Raw genomic sequence first — 17,304 nt, 5'->3', positions numbered from 1 at the left:
TTCTGTATGACGTTATGAACTGAAAATACAAAACATTTACAAAAATGCATACAGTATTGTAAATTTTTTTTATTATTATTATTTGATGTAAATTTTATATTTTACCAAAGGTACTTTTATTCTTCGTTTACAAAGCCAAAAATGTATCTGGATCACTTGCAAGTCAAATAGAGATATCAGATGAAAAAACATTTTTCAATGACCGGTTACCTGAGTTACAGTGCAATATTTAATTTCAGACAGTATTGCTCTTAAGACTTTTTACAGTAAGAAACAATATGCTTTTTCAAGTCAAAACCTAAATCAGTGCTTTTCATAAATTTCAGAATTCTCGTGAACAAACAACATGAAATATCTTACATAACGTATTCTATACATTTTTGCTTGCCTCTACAATAAATAAATACCCTGGATGACTTAAGTATTAGCAAAAATATTTACAAAACCAAGATAAAACACAGTATAAAATTTTTTCAAAGATATATTTCTTCCGAGAAACAGTTTGGTACCAAGAGTGAAATTTCAAGTCTTACAAAATTGCTTCTCACTTATGTAAATTCATGAAGGTAAATAAATAAGATTGAATTATACAAACAAATATTGATATCCTCACATGGGTTTATGCAGTAAAAGTGTGTATCTCTTCTTGGGAGTATCCAAGATCCTTCAAATATCTGAAAGTCAGAAATCAAGTTGGTAATATTAATATTTGGAACCTGAAACCTGCCACTGACACAGCTGAAGCACAACTTCAGCACCACTATCTTGTTTTTATTCAGACATGCACAATGCAGTTTACTTTTGCAAATACATTTAGAAAACAATTCATGCCCAGGACCTCATATGTACTACATGATCTTTTAGGATACTGAAAAAAATTCTAAAAATAAATATAGATATCATTTGAATTATCTCGAATTTCTCAATAGGTAGCATAATTATTGGCCAATTCCACCCTCCATTAGATCCCTGCACCAGACTTCTGTAGGGCTGCAGAAATGCAAGTGATGTCCTTATCGGTTCAATATTTTGAAGCTGGGCAAGACAAAGTTAGAGGGCCTTTTATCTTTAAAAATATGGCATATAAAATAAGGCAAGTATTAGGTACAGACAAATAAATAAATGCATTAATTAAAAAAAAAATCAACCCAAGTGGTTGTAATAGAACAACTGCTTTGAATTTTGCTTTTTATAACTTAATTTGTCAAGCTAACGCCAACTCAGAAAGCTTATATCCTATTATAGCAACTTTTCTATGAACATCAAATTAAAAGCAGCATTTAAAACCTTGGGGAAAAAAGGTCATTGTTAAAGAGATGCTCTTGGGAAGTTCTGGACAACTTACTAGAGCTCATGAAATTTACATATTACTCATATTAACTTAGTTACACACTTCTACTTCTCAAGTATGATGCCAGGTGTTTGTTGTTTTTTTTTTTAAATGTAAAAAGTTTTCTTACAAAGCAGAAAATGTAAGGCTGTTTTTGAAAGACTACCAAATCAGTAACACTATAGCTGGTTATAGTGATCAAATTTTTAAAAAATTCCTCATTCTTTAGTTCATCATTTAAAATACTCACTGTACTCCTTGTTCTGTAAAAGGTGTTGGACCACAGATGCAGATAAGCACTTTGGAGTCTTTTCTGCTCCTTTTCACAAACTCAGAGAGAAGAGGAGAAGAAATCTTCCCCTGTTTACCCACCCAGTCCTTTGTTGGTTGTGAAAGAATGAATTGAACCTCAAACCTGGCAAGCAGAAGAATATTTCATAAATATTGCCTCTGATTAGAAATCTGCTAAACAAAATGCTAGTGACTGAGACACTGATGTTTCCTGTGATTACTTTCCTGTTCTGCTCAGCTCCCACTGCACAGTATCAGATCTCAGACATTTAGTTGTTCCTACTAATCAAGTCAAGCAAATCACCTCCAGTATTGCATATTTAATTATTTAACCCAGTCTTTCAATCTTAAAAGTTTTAGCTGTATATTTCACCTTACAAAGAAAAACAGCTGGTACCAATTAAGATACTAAAGCACAGATTTTACTGTTCCGTCATTCATTTATACAAATGTTGGTGTAGGTCAGTACACAAGTAGTGAAATGAGAATGCTTAGCCAAACTTGTGAAAATGTCAGTACAATTTCATTAATGATAAAATACTATAACTGGTTTCAAAAACTCACTGACAGTAGTTATTGAGTAAAAAACAAGCACTCGTGTACCTGAGGCTCCTGTTGAAATGGAGAAAGGGGTTTGACTGTAAATTTACACAATGTCTAGACTATGAAACTTTGAATGTGCCAGACATCACCAGGTTATGACATAACATTGATTTTTCACTTCAATGTTGTGAAGGAACAAGTGAAATGAATTTGTTCATGCAATTTCAAAAAAGAATTAAGTAAGCATAAATAAAATGTGCTTCTATCACGTAAAATCTAGGCAGTGACAATTTATCTAGTGATAAAAGCAAGGGAACTGAAATTAAAAGGCAACCTGATATTCATTCCTATGCCTCCTGACAGAACTATGGCCTGCTAAACGAAGTTGACATTACACATGCACTAGTGCATTTTTTTCCACAATTACATTGGAATTGAGGAAAAAAATGCAAGAATTAGATAGTAAATAAAAATGAAAGTAATTAAAACTTTTAATTTCTAGATAAACATTTTCTCATCTAAGTGACACCAGAGAAACTTTTCAAGACTTCTCTAAATTCAGAATGTTGCTCCCAGGGTACACCATCCTTCTCTATCACTTCTGTGCTTCTCTTTGCATATCTGTATTTTCTATTGTTAAGGCTTATTTTCCTCACCTTCAAAAAGCTTCTCAGACAGTCTTAAGAATCATCTCATCTAGCATATCATCTCCAATAAACATCTACTAAATGTCAAATCAAATCCCAGGCTTCGTATGGGACCTATAGAACATAACAGCATAGCCTGCTGCTATACATCCGTGACCAATATAAACACATCTTCCACTCCCTAGGTTTCATTAAATTCTTAGTTAAGTTTCCAGAATCAGGACCTGTCTTTGGGCCAAAGCTGTACAGTTAGTCTAAGACCCAAGACTTGTTCTCCTATACACTGGGATGGTACAAGTTGTTCTCCACAAGACTTTTAAATACCTTTCATCTTTAAGAGCCAATTGCTCTAGTTGGTTTCTCCAAAGTATGTCATCTTCTGTTTTGTTGAAGAAGATCAGCCTCACTGTCCTTAAAAAAAAAAAAAAATTAAAATAAATTAACTGCAGATTATTTCTGTATTTGAAACACATGTTCAAGAATCAGAACTTACTGCATTATACCGAAGCCTTTTACTTACTTTTTTTTTTTACAACTCTGCAATCCTCAAATCTTTTTGCCACTAACCCAATACAGTTTCTTTCTTGCTGTACCTGAAAGTCTGTTAGATTTGTGACCTCTCTTGTAAATGTCATAACCCTGTCTGCAGTTGCAACCTCTACTTCAGGAACTGCTGTTGTAAGAAAAATAAAATCTCTTGAAGTTACTAAGACCTGAATGAAATTACAATATATCTTGTCAAGTTTTACCTAGTGGTTTCTCAATATTGTTTGAGCACTACAATTAATAGCCAGTATATGAACACTCTACGCCTTTTTAATATTACATACACCAGCTTGTACAGATGAAACTGCAATTTCAAGGTTATGTCAATATTAATTTCAAAAAGATGGAATCTAAACACATAAAGTAAGAGAAAATTAACTCATAACTTGAAGAGCAAACTACAGCTCTGTACCAGGTTATTTTATTCCTACTTTATTTGTTGACTTATAAAATGTATTTAGCTGGAAAGCTACTGTTTACAAGCATTATATTTGCCAGATAGTCCTCATAAAAACTAAATGCTCTGTCATTAAGGCCAGTGCTATTATCTCTTCAGATTTTTATGCTACAGTGGAGGTAAAACACAAAAAGACTGACTTTACAAAACAGAATTTACCATTTGATGAAGCCACATAAACCTAACTTCTCCTTTATTGCCATCGACAGACTAATACCCTGGGGACAACTGATACAAGACAGACGATGTGCTCTTAAATGCAAGCAGTTCCTAACTGCACCCCACAGGGCTTTAAGCGACTGTTGGTTTTTTTCTGCTCAGGCAGGGCTCCGAGCGGAGAGCGCGTGTTGCTGCGGTGCCAGCAGTGAGCTCAGCGCCCCGCGTGCAGGAAGCCGCAGCACTGGGACGCCTGGCACAGAAACACAAGCAGAACCACCCGGGTAGCCGTCAGCTGAGCCTGCTGGTCCAGCACACCACACAGACCTGCAATTCCAGCTCTGTAACGTGGCCCTCCACTACCCAGTGTCCCTTTTACACGCGGCCAACTTTGCTTCTAAGAGACTAGCGCTAGACCCAGTATGTTTATATGACGCTGCTCTGAAACTATGAATTCCCATCACCTCCTCCTCTGTACCTTGCAGACAGCCATCTTTCACACATGCACATCACATATGCTAGGGCTTCTGCTGAGCGTTCATGATCTCCAGCTGTTCTTCAACTGCAATTTAAAAGCCTATATTCTCCCAGTCTGAAGATACCACATTTTTCTGACTTCTAACCTTTTCCCCTTTTGCAGTTTGGCAGCACTTCAAGATACCAGGAAACATCTTTGGCATCTGATGTAGCTTGTAAGACAAGAGATCATCCTCTACTTAGGAGAGGCACGTTCATTTTCTGCTGCCAAAATAGAAAACTGAGGTATGACTGTTGTCATATACACAAGTATGTGTATATAATACACATCATCAGTAGTGTTATTGAGAGAAGGAGGTTCCAGATGCATTACAACTCAAAATAAGTTACAATGTACAAGCTTTGGAAAACTTGCCTAGTATAGAACAAAACAGCCCCAAATCAGCTACGCTGCATTTTTAAATACTAAAATCATCTTATTCAGAAGCTAGCATGTACCAAAAATCTAGGTTCCTTACATGCTTCCCAGGGTCCACTTCTCTGAAAACATGAAAAATAAAGCTCACTTCAAGAATGTAGTGCTGTCAAAGCGGGCATAGTGCACCACTGCATCAAGTGTTACTCAGGTCAGGGAAAAGTCAATAAAAGGTGCACAGGAAAGCCATGTATTTTGTTCATTAGGCACAAAGGTAGAAATGGTTATTTGGAGAATAATGCTTTGAGACACCCTTACTGATGCTCCCCAGTGTAGATAAATATATCTGCTGCAGTACTGCTCAGTACTCAACGAGAACAGAAAACTCCAAAACTTGGAATGAACTGGTAACAGTTTTGCTAGAAATGAGGGAGAAAACAGCTAAAAGGAAGAGGTGGAGATTTAGATATGATCCCCACCAGTACAGAAGAGCTGGTTGACAGAATGATGACAGAAGTTTAGATAACAAATGAGAAACTTCATCAGCCCTTTGGAAGGAAATAGGGAGAATCTAATATACTGGAAACTACTTCAAGGGATGTAGATTTTAATAAACTCAAACTGGTATGCAAGACCTTATGGAAAGCTGTACAGAGAGAGTAGTTAAAGGGACCCTTGGAGGATTTTAACACAGAGCAAGAAGAGGAGGTCGAAAAAGTTACAAAATCATCTTCTAAACAAGAATGATGATGAAAGTAGGACACTATATTAAAAGTGAATATGAGAACAGAGTGGTAATTTAGGAATGAAATGCTGGAGAAAATACAAGGTACAACTATCAAGGAGAATCAAGAATAGACTACAAACATCCTATACTTACTTGATAAGAGTGTTAGCCCTCTACCTAGTGTTGACTGCCTTTGTGCCTCAGTCTTCTTTAAGAAACGTATCCACCTGATCACAGTTATACACCACCAGTAAAAAGGAGCAAAAATCTCATTTTAAACAGGAAAAAACAGCATAGAGGACCAATACTCTTTTTGAATTAATACTTCGGCCAAAAAAAATTTGGCCTGTAAGAGAAGAAACAAGGCTGAAGGAAGAGCATTATGACTTCATGCACAAAAGGATACTGCAGACAGGAAGAGAAGAAATTGTTTTCCACATTTACCACAGGCAAAAAATAACAGACTTAAAAGATAATAGGGAGACTTTGACTAGACAGTAAGAATAGAAATCCAATGATCCAAGCCCATTACATCACAGCAAATGCTGCCTAGGGAAGCTGTGGATTGTCCAGCGTTTGCAGTGCAGCCCCAGAGGTTCAGCAGCACTCACCCAGCACTACAGACAGACACTGCTTCTCCACCCTCAGGTGACAAGTTGGTCATTATTCAGATCCTTCCTCAACTTTCTGCAATTTGTGCTCTAGTGTGTGCAATCCAAGTTTACAGGAATCGGTACTTTTCACAGTAAGATAATTTTATGCAAATTTTATTTATATTGTTTATATATACATATAATCTCATGTATATAAATAGTATATATAAATAAATACACACACACATATATATTAAAGACACTCTTGCAATATTTTCCCAAAAGAGAAAGTGAGAGTTAAAGAGCAAGTATAAGGCCAAGAAACTCAGTTGCCTAGAGAAGTCAGAAAAACAAAGCCTTAGGTGTCTGCATATAAACAGAACCTGTACCAGATCAAATCATTCCAGCACCTAACAAGCCTTCACGGCAAGAAGGAAAAAAAATCATTTACTTTGACTACTAAGAAAACAGATGTTGCTGCATCCTAAGCTAACCGTGAGCATCAAGTTCCCATAAGAAATTGTGGTAAAGAGAGTTAAAATAAGCCTCTCTGGTCATCTTTCAAGGACAGAGTAGATACAAACACTATCTGTGCAGTAGTAGTCTTTCACATGTTATCTATTCTGTTTATTCTGGTTATGGACAAAATGTCAAGATTCACATCTTTTACTATGGTCTCCTTAGTTTTGCTTTCGTATTATCACAACTACCTTTACCTGACGTAGTAGTTTTCCCCTCAAGAAGAAAAAAAAAAAAATTCATTCCAAATTCACTTACTAGTGTTTCCAAAGCATTTTGTCAGATGATACACTTATCTTTTGGATTCACAAAGCCAGCCAGCCACTTGTTATTCTCTACTGACAATATAGGATGCTTTGGAAGAGCCAAACAGTACACAGTCTCTCTGCTCACAAAACAGGATTATATGTAATTGCTGAACAATAAACAAGAATAATGTCTGGGTTTAGATTTTTTCTAGAAACAGATTTCTGCAGCACATGTCATGCTTTTTACTTTTACTATGAAGACTAGTGTCCAACTAATCTATGTTGTTTCAAAATGTGCTTCATAAAGACATAATGAACCAAAACATCCTGTGCTTTTATTGAATAAAGCTCAGTATTAGAAATTAATCTCCATTACAAGAGTCTAAATTCAAGGGTACAGGAAAACAGTAGCAGGTCTGTTGAACTGTCCTCTGCAACAGCTTTAAAAAAAAATACAGTTCAGGTATATTTTTCGTTTTTATACTCTCCTGAATTACAATAGTTCACATTGACAAAAATGTAATCTGCTAAGAAATTCTGCAAGATGTGATTCTAGATGAAAATTTTTGCTAAAAGCAATGCAAGCACACATCACCTCTATCAAATTATGCCCCTAAAGTAACTCTTTGCATTTCCTTTTAAAGTTGAGGTATTGTATACTCTCTTACAGTTGTAAATGGACAATCAGATCAAGCAGAAGTACTAGTTCTGAGGTTCTGAAGGACATAAGAGGCCAAAACAACCTGCTCACTTGACCAAGTAATGCTTCCTTCTGTAGATTTTACAAGCGGAGTACAGAATGCATATGTAATACACACCTTTTCATACATTTGAATATACTTAATTCTATGGTTATATAAGTCACACTTTTGTGAAAACTGAAATTCATCTGGTGAAAATGTGCAACTTGCTTAGCAGGTGAAAACAATATAAAAGTATGTAGCTATTCTAATTGATTAAAGAGAAGCCATAACTAAACAGTTGTAAACCTCCTCAGTTCAAAAAACAGTACCTACATTGAAATATTTCAATACTAAAAAGAGGCACTCAATTGCAAAGCTAGTTTACAAAAAAAAAAAAAAGAAAAAAAAAAGAAAAAGCCAACAAAACCCACCCCCCTCAGATTTTCTACTTGGTGAGCTCATTTGTATCACAACTAAAATCCAAAATGCAAATCAGTCCCTTTTGTTGATGGTAGCCAATAACCAAATACGTGTAAGTTCCCTAAGACTCTGACAGACTTTCCCTGAAGCATGCCAGCTTTTGGCATAAGTTGAAGAAAAATACTTTCATACCATTTTATTTTGTTAATTGTTTTATTAACACTGAGGCTTGCCCATTACGTTTCATCCTCCCTATGGATTACTCCAGCTTGGGGTTAAATCATAAGAAGTGTACATACCGAAGGCAACCAACTTCAGTCAGAGCAAAATTCAGCAGTTTAACCATCGGTGTGAAGCCTGTGCCTGCTGCCAATAAAAAGAGATCTTCTGAAGTCTGAACCTGTGACTTCTTAAAGCTACCTTCAGGATTGCTGACAGAAATGTAGTCTCCTTTATTAAAAAAAAAAACAAACCAAAATAAAATGGAATGGTAAACATTAATGAGATGAAAACAAGGTAACTGGTATTCTGATTCTTTTAAAGGCCCTTTCATATTGCATTTATCTTTGTAATATTAGGGTTCCTTTCAGAAAGGTACTACAGATTTCACACAAGGATCATTCTTGTCTTGATGAATTTTACACTATATGAGTACTGAAACAGAAAAGGAAGTGCATCTTAAGTCTAATAAAATAGACCTAGTTTTCTTTATTCAAAAGTACAAAAAGTTGTTCTAAAAGTACATACAATCGAAGTGATCAACTATAATGTGATACAGTTGACATATCTGAACAGTGAAACATGAACACATTTGGAAGATCAGTCAGGAGAGCTTTATGTAATGGGCAAGTCCTAGTTACAGTGAGGATAAGCCTGTACACTTAGAGCATGGAGAATAAGCCTTAAAAAAAAAGTTTTAAGTACATCCCGATGTATAAGTAGGTAAACATAAGAACATCACAATACGCAGACAGTGAATCTGAAAAGATAAAGCAATCAGCGCAAAACCAAACACAAAAAACCCCAACATATACTTACCAATTTGTAGGTGGTCAAGTGCCTGTGTGAACAGTCCACAGGAATAAATTTTAATCATTAAATATAGATGTGCACCATCATGGCGAGGCGGTTCTTTGAAATCCAGCGGCAAAAAAGGCAATACAGGTGTGTATGGTTTTACTACTTCTGTCCCTAGACAGAAGACAAAAAGATAGCTGAAAAAATATGGAAAGTACTCTACATCCAGCAAGTTACTGCAAACAAATACCAAAATAAACAAACAGTAAACAAATAATCTGTATATCCCTTAACAATAACACCATTGCATGCTTTTATGCAAGTATGTTACTTTCCACTGCACCAGTTCTTATTACAGTAGCCTTCCACTCCCAGTTAAAATCTTCAGGCCACTGTACAATATGTTATTTCTACACTACTTAGCAATTCAAAACACTGGAAGAAAAGATCTGGAGTCACCCCCAAAGAACATGAAAACCTAAACATTTGCATTTAATTTCAAGTACCACAGCTTGTTTTTTTTTCTAAATTGAAATAGAAGATTTTTAGTACTGCATGATTATATTTTCTTCCACTATCACTTCAAAAAGCTATTGTATAATGGTAGAAGAAAGACTGCAAGAGTTGGACACCAGCAAAGAATTAGGTAAGCAGGAGGAAGACAAAACAGTTTGCAGTTAAAGGATATTTAAAAATTCCTCTGAGAAATCTCTCTACCATGCATAGTGCAACGCAAGTACAGTGACTAGCATAACCACTAATATGCAAATTTTAAAAAATACCCTTAGAAAAAACCAAAACCCAGATATTTCTTTGACCTCCCATTTCATTTGTTTGCCTTTTACAACATTTTGAAGGATAGCACTTAAACAATGCTTTTCAAGATGCATTCCTCTTACAACCTCATGTTATCATTAATATCATGCAACTGGAGTGTAAAGTGGCATTACCATGACTGCTATAAATCCCTCAAAGAAAAAAAAAAAAAAAAAAGGCAGCAAAATTGCAACTTTACCCTCTGCATGCCAAAAAAGCTGCAATCTAAAAGGAACTGACTAATCATACATAACAGATATAAAATGAGCTTCCCCGCTTCAAAGATGAACAGCACTACTTCAGTAGAGAGAATGTTTTAAAGGGAGAGTTGAAAGAGGGGCCAATAAGGTCAACAGTAAATGCCAGCCACCTTGATAGTTAGCTTTCCAGCAACATTAATCCAGTCAGTTAGTTATTAAGCACCACTTGTGATCCTGGAAGCAGAGACTTTCTAACTACAACCAAGGAATCAGTGGCCATGCACTTGGCATTCTCCCAAGATTATGAAAAGGGATTTATGTTAATATATCCATGGCTACATTCTCAATTTTTCTTACCTGCAATGGTTTGTTTGAGGTAAACGTGTTGTCCAATGGGAACACAGAGATGTGTGCTCCTAGGCAACATTAAGCACAAGAGCTTGGTGTCATGGGTAACTTCTGTCTTAGAAACCAACTTGCATTTTCTGTAGAACAGTCCTAAAAACATAGTTTTACTTTTTACTTAAGTATCAATCTTTCTATTCTTATACATCTTTTAAGAAGAGATAGAGAAAGGTATATGTTTCACTATATACAGTTATAAAAAGACTATGAACAGATGCTTCTTGTACAAAAACATATAATTATTTTCCTATTTTTGGGCTAAGGACTCATTTATAGCATTACATTAGGCTCATAACAGACTGAATCTGTGAGTTATCAGCACTGACTGGGAAGAAGTAGAAAACCACCAAATACTAGCAGAAAGCAGAACCCCGTGCTACATTGCACCTGCACTAAATTCACCATATGACTACAGCATGAATACATACATGCAGACCAAAACCAGTCTGGGTAATGCAAATGAAATGCAAGCAAGGCACAGCACCACAGTCCTCAGTAACAGCCTATCTAAACCCAGCCAGCATCCCACATATTTATTGGGGTGACCACCCTGTCTTGTTCCAGTTTCACTGCTATTAGCACAACGAGTATTTCTGATACAGCTTTGCACAATTTTTCAGGTACACAGTACCAATACTTAAATGCTTACATGACAAAAAATGAAACTAACATCTGTGCCTACATAGGCAATGCACACTTCAGCATTATCAATAAATAATTTGGACATGAACTGGTGCCTTTTGGTTAATTAGAAATTATGAGTTCCAGTTATATGTTCACATGCTTACTTAAATCAACTACAAGGTCATATGTACAGCACAAATTTTTCTTGATACAGCTGTTTTGGAGGTGAGGACATGGGTTTCAAATAGTGCTTTTCAATCTGTGCATCAACTGAATGCCAGGCAAAAGATAACTGAAAAAAAGAAAGCATTAAAAAAATAAAATACATCACTATGCAAGGTCTGCATTTGCACCAAAATTTTTCAAGAAATTGAGAAAGAAATCAGGGAAAGAACACTGCTAATCAGAATAACTATAAAAAAACAACTCTTGTACATTCCTATTAGAGATGGGATTAAAAAAAAATAAAGGCAATGGGGAAAAGGGAAGGAACACCCCAGAATATTTAGCTTTGTTCAGGGACAACGGTGAAATAAACTATAACAGTGTCACCAATATCTTATGGAAGCTTAAAGTAATGTGTTTTCCCTATACCCACAATAGGCTCAGAGCAAGATAAGCCATTTATTCTGCCTCTGCTGCAGCAGAGGCAATAACCGCTCACTTAAACTGGGAATGATCTCTGTGGCAAAGCACTCAGTGTAAGGCTGGCCAGACCTGCACCCATTTTAACTAAGCAGCCATCCTGATCTATGTGATCTGCATCATTACATCACTTAATGGTCTATGAGAGGATTTGAAAGCACAACAAAATAGAAGGCTATGCCCTGCTTATTACAGCCGGAGACTGCAGAACATAAGTACCAGTAAAGCAGCCAGGAAGAAGCACTTCAAAGAACTAAGGGCAGGGATGCAAAAACAACCACTTAGTAGCTTTCATTCTGGAAAGAAACATGCTTACAAGGTTAATTTAGTAACAAATGCCAAACATAGGAAGGTACTCCTCAACTCTCAACTACAATATTCTATTAACTGACATAGGCCTGTTGCCATTGCCACCATAGGTTACCATTCGGCTACTTGGGAACACGTGTCCCAGCTTTCCTAAAATACCAATGGGAGTAAGAATTCCTGCATAAGGAAAGTGACAGCATATTGTAGAAATCTAGACACAAAACCAGACGTGTAAATTGAAGATGACCAGAAGTCTTTTTCCTCTTTTACCTTCAGAAGAGCATTTTTCAGCTAAGCCTTTGTTTCAGCACTACAGTATTTTAGCTCTAACCTCAAGCATCAGTGTAATGATACCACAGTGCCTAAACAGGTCTGTAACTCAAGGGAAGTTTCATGGGCTGTAAGTTATCAGAAGTTCACCCCAGCAAAGAATTAAAAGAAAAAAAAAAGCAAAAAAAAAGCAAGCAACAAAATCCCATGAGCAGCACTATCTAAACTTCATACTTCCAAAACAAGCCAAAAAAAAAGAAAAAAAAGGCAGAGAAGAAGCCTTTTCCCTACAATAAACCCACCATGTCATTTACCATTTTCAATGTAAAATTTGTGACCAGTCCCAGTGAATATTTTCACATAAAGCCTCTCAAAATTTGACAGGTTTCTATATGAGAATACTTGAGCATGACACCCTTCTAATGACACTTTCCGCATTGAAGCGATTTCAGTGAAGTGATGCTTCTTCCCCGCTCTTTTTCTTGTGTAATTGAAAAATACTCAAGTCACTAGCATAAGTAGCTGAGCTACTCATGAAACAGGATGAGATGCAAAGGACACAAGCTGCAACTCAGGAAATTCCAAATAAGCATCACCATGAGGATGGTCTGGTCTAACACTGGGGCAGGCTGCCCAGACAGAGTCTCTGACCTTGGAGATATTCAAACCTTAACTAGACAGCTTTGAGCAGGAGGTTAGACCAGATGACTTCCAGAGGTCTCTTTCAACTAAGCTAGTCTATGATTCTAGTATTTCTTTAGGTCTTAATAGTTAGAAGTAGAAGCACCTTGAACTTTTGTATTTTGCCACTGCACCAGCAGATGCTTCTTTACTTCCTGACTTTAATAACACGCCGATTCTCTTTTGAACAGGAACAGACTACCAGAAAATCTGTAATAAGTGTACATCACTTATACACGGCCTAAATCCTGAAGTCACCCAAAATTCTTTCTCAAGTCAACACAACAACTTTTGTTAAGTGAGTCTTGCCTGACAGAGGGCTTATGCAAGTTTCCAGTGAAGTCTTCATTAAATGCAGGACAAAATGTAAAGGCAATTCTAGGCATTGCCACAGCTCAAGTGACGGCTGCTATTGCTTCCTTGCTCTTACCTCCAACAGCACCACTAAATGGAAGCCCAAGTCAGCAAAGCTGACTGAACTTTATTCTTAACTAAGGCTACAGTTCGAGAACAGACATAACTGCTGGACTTTAAAAACAAAACAAAACACAACACACAAACTTGAGAGGATCTCAGTGAACTAGCCTGTCCATTCTCCTTCCCCAGTGTTCTCTAAGAGTTATTTAAGGACTACTTTAAGTATTTCAGTAATATAATCTAATGAATTATCATTTCCCAAGTAACTTATCTGTACTGCAGCATTATTACCCCAAACATTTTGCTATTCCCAGATATTCTGGATTAAAAAGACATCCAAAGAGTTCAAGACAGCTGGAGATTAGTTACAGAATGCTCTGTGACAGTGCAGTCAGTTGCTGCCTGAATGAACAGCCGTCACTATTAACATCCCCTTCCTCAATAAGTACAGGATGACAGCCTGTCAATTCAGCCACAACAGAAACAAAAGAATTTTAAACAGAGAAAAGCTTTCAAACAAACAATATTTATCCACAAAATGTTTAAAAGTTAAGGGTTTAAACAAGATGTTCCAGGTCAGCCACTCTTCCTAATTGGCTTTATTTCCAAGGGTATAAATAAATTCTGCTAGAACAGTCAAGCATCTAAATACATGTAGTTATGCCTGGTAATATACATTCAGGTTACTAAATCTCAGCTGCACATGCCATTTGTGCACAGACTAAATGAGAATCAAATTCATTACACACCACTATTGCCACAGTAGGTGGCCATGGCATTTTTCTCCATACGCTTGTTTTATTAAATTATTCAAATACCTACTGTGAGTTATCCACTATAAATGCCTGCGGAGACAAGATGTAAAGCCTCTGACATGGAATAAATCTTTCTTTATTAATATTTTCTCATGTCTTTCATCTAACATCCTACAAACTGCATATTTTGAATGAGCAGACATTTCAGATGTACCAAAAGAATGCCTACAGCCCTGAAAAATGAAAGGCAGTAATTCCATTTCATACCAATCTTGAAGTAAAGCAAAACATCAGCAGCTCTCCAGTTATATAAAATAAATTTTATAAAAAGTTTGTTGTAATTTGGTTTTCTACCATTCTTTTGAAAAGCAGTGCATACAAAGATTGCAAAGTACAGTATACAAATAAATATGCTAAGATTGCTGTCAATTCTGCAGACTTAAGAATTACTTGAAAGGACATGGGAGGTTGGTAACATAGCCCACAATACTGATCAGCTAATATTCTTCCAGATATTTGGCAGTGTGTTTCCTGACTATTTTCTGACCTTTCCAACCTGACAAATTTCAACTTTTTCCACATGTAATGAACTAACCTTTACCTCCCCCTTTTTCTCCTTAACTTACCATACAGAACTTTTTCCCCGATTCACTCAACTTGAATTTTGAAAACAAAGACCTTTCTAGGTCTAAGCAAACTGCTAGTTTAGGTTGTCCTCTGCTATGTTAACTAAAATTAGTTCATTATCAGTGGTCCCAATAAAATCTGGAGCCACAAACAAAAACAATTGGCAATGCAGAAAAGCCTTTTGACACGAAAACACTACCCTCTAGTAGCAAGCTGAAGGAGAACAGTTGCTTTCAGCAATCCATGAAGCCAAGTTAACTGTCAGATGCCAAAAAGATGCAATTTGCTACTATATGTAAGAAAAGGCATTGCTCTCTCAATTTTAGAATATGATGCAAGTGCCCAGCAGTAAATCCTAATTTTCAAAGTAGAGAAAGTAATTAGTGAGGAGGTTAGGTTTGATCAAACTTTCTGCAGACATCGACTATCAGCGTCACAGCTCCTGAACTCTTCTCACAGAAGCCACCCCTGCAGCCCCACCATTACCAAAACCTTGCCATGTAAACCCAATACAATCACAGGCTAGAGATGTCCCTCTCTACACTGAACTTGCTCCTCTACACTGAACTTGCTCCTCTGCTGGAATCAAGAACGACAGCACCTTGATTCATATGCATACAAGATCAGTTTTACTAACAAAACTGCTGCACAGACAATGATAACTTTTGGAGAGTATCATCTTTTTGCCTACTGTGTTATTCCTCGTTATGATAGGGATTTTAATTTAAGAATTTTCCCTTGAGTGATGTTTCTTGCTTTTCCTCAACAATAAGACTTCAGCGACAATTCTTATTTCTTCTTACTTGTTAGCCAGAATCCTGGTAATGCTATGGCAGCAACGTTAGCCTGTTTGCTTGGGATACGGAATTCAAAGTATAAACCCCACATCCCTCCGCCTCTCGTAGAGCAGTTCCACCCCACCCCCAGCAAGCATGTACCACCCAACAGTGTCCACCAGCCAGCTGAAAGTTAATCCTTATTTTGTTCAGGTTACTTGATTATGGAGCCTCAAGTATTTTTAGTGCCAACATAATGGAGATTAGACCACACAGCTGAAGGAAGGTGGCTGCCTATCAGTCCTGACAGCCCAGTCTTGGAGTTAAGACAACCACAAATCCTTAATGCTGACCATAAATTTATCAGTACCCTCAAATACTTCAGATAATTACTAGATTTCACAAGCTAGCTCCTATTATCCAAAGTAGTCAGCCACGCTCTTCCCAGATGGTCTTCCTCTCTTCCCAAAATAAAGTTTCCACTGAATCAATGCCTTCTAAACTTTCCCTGCTTACGCAGCAAATAGCACACTGTCACAGCATAAGTCTGGCTTATACACCTTAAGTGCTACATCAGCATTCTGCTCCCTTCTATTACTTCCAACAAAAAGAAGTCTATGATCTTCCACTTAACATGGACTAAAACCACTGCACAAGACTACAAAAATTACATCCCATTTCAGTCCTCAGAGGCACCAGCACCCTGATTCTTTACTGAACCCTCTAAGCTTCTGCCAAAAGTTGCACACTCTTTAGGACAACATATTAGTCCAGGCTGTATCCCCTTAAATACAGAGGATTATTTTGAAAAATCTAATAATAAAGCGGATAACTCAATAGTTTCTGAAACTCTCATAAAGAAAATTACATTCTACATAAGCTAAAGGTAGCTAAAGAGATGTGCTTTTATGTAGCTGGTTTTCCTTTTTGTACCACAATAATCTCTCAACTTTTAAGGCCTACATAGCTTAACTGAGAACCAGTAAGAGGTGCACAACATAGTGATCAACATTTAATCAGCTCTTAAAAATGTACAGCTTTGCTTTCACACATAATAAGGCAGATTAACATCAAACAGTCAATTTTTGAGCATTATTAGACAGAGGGCCAAGAGGGCTTTTGAGAAATTGGGCAGTGGCAATATCATCAGGAGCATGCTTACGTTATATAATGCAATTGTGCAGAATTTTTTAATTTAGCTGTAAAAAAAAAAAAAAAACCCAAACCAGAAGCACACTCATCAGGGTAATACACTTTAGTGCTGCATCAAGTTCACACTATTCTGTTACCACAAAACGAACTCATATATAATATCGCCTGCTTCTTGCAGACAAATCAGCTTATTCAGAGCTGGCTTTGATACCTACACATGGCTTGAAGTCACCTAATCATAGCTCAAGCTACAAAGACGCAGTGTTCCAGAACAACACTGAAAGATGTTACTACATCTATAGCAACAGTTGGAAGTGGAGGTTTTTGTTCCTTCACTACAGTTACTCCTGCAATGATCGACACAAGTCCATGCACTATCTCTTCAGGGTCTGCTGAGGTTTTCATATGGACAGAAAGGATATTAAGCACATGGGTAGCCATGAGATGGAACAACACTCAAGCAGTCTTCACGTTCCGCTGTTAAGTTCTTCCAGTCTTTCTGCAAGCCTGGAAGACCTCCAATTCCATTGCGGGACAAAACAAACCAAACCAAAGCAA

The 17,304-nt window shown here is 36.8% G+C and overlaps 1 protein-coding gene across 3 annotated transcripts in view; it reads right to left on the bottom strand.

The window, feature by feature from the left end:
• Positions 1-211: 211 nt before the first annotated feature.
• Positions 212-17,304, bottom strand: part of CYB5R4 (cytochrome b5 reductase 4) — a 36,445-nt gene continuing 19,352 nt past the window's right edge. For all 3 annotated transcript variants that reach the window (XM_075046532.1, XM_075046533.1, XM_075046534.1), the window contains 6 exons: positions 10,443-10,583; positions 9,091-9,243; positions 8,352-8,502; positions 3,136-3,222; positions 1,581-1,745; positions 212-674 (listed from right to left, as the gene is read on the bottom strand). In XM_075046532.1, coding sequence (XP_074902633.1) covers positions 620-674; positions 1,581-1,745; positions 3,136-3,222; positions 8,352-8,502; positions 9,091-9,243; positions 10,443-10,583 — 752 coding nt within the window. In that variant the 3' untranslated portion in view covers positions 212-619. The remainder of the gene's footprint in view (positions 675-1,580; positions 1,746-3,135; positions 3,223-8,351; positions 8,503-9,090; positions 9,244-10,442; positions 10,584-17,304) is intronic.

Source organism: Buteo buteo, chromosome 15 (assembly GCF_964188355.1).
Source record: "Buteo buteo chromosome 15, bButBut1.hap1.1, whole genome shotgun sequence".
In the NCBI taxonomy this organism is placed as follows: Eukaryota; Metazoa; Chordata; class Aves; order Accipitriformes; family Accipitridae; genus Buteo; species Buteo buteo.
The sequence above is the reverse complement of the archived record's forward strand: the minus strand, read 5'-3'. Positions and strand labels throughout refer to the sequence as shown.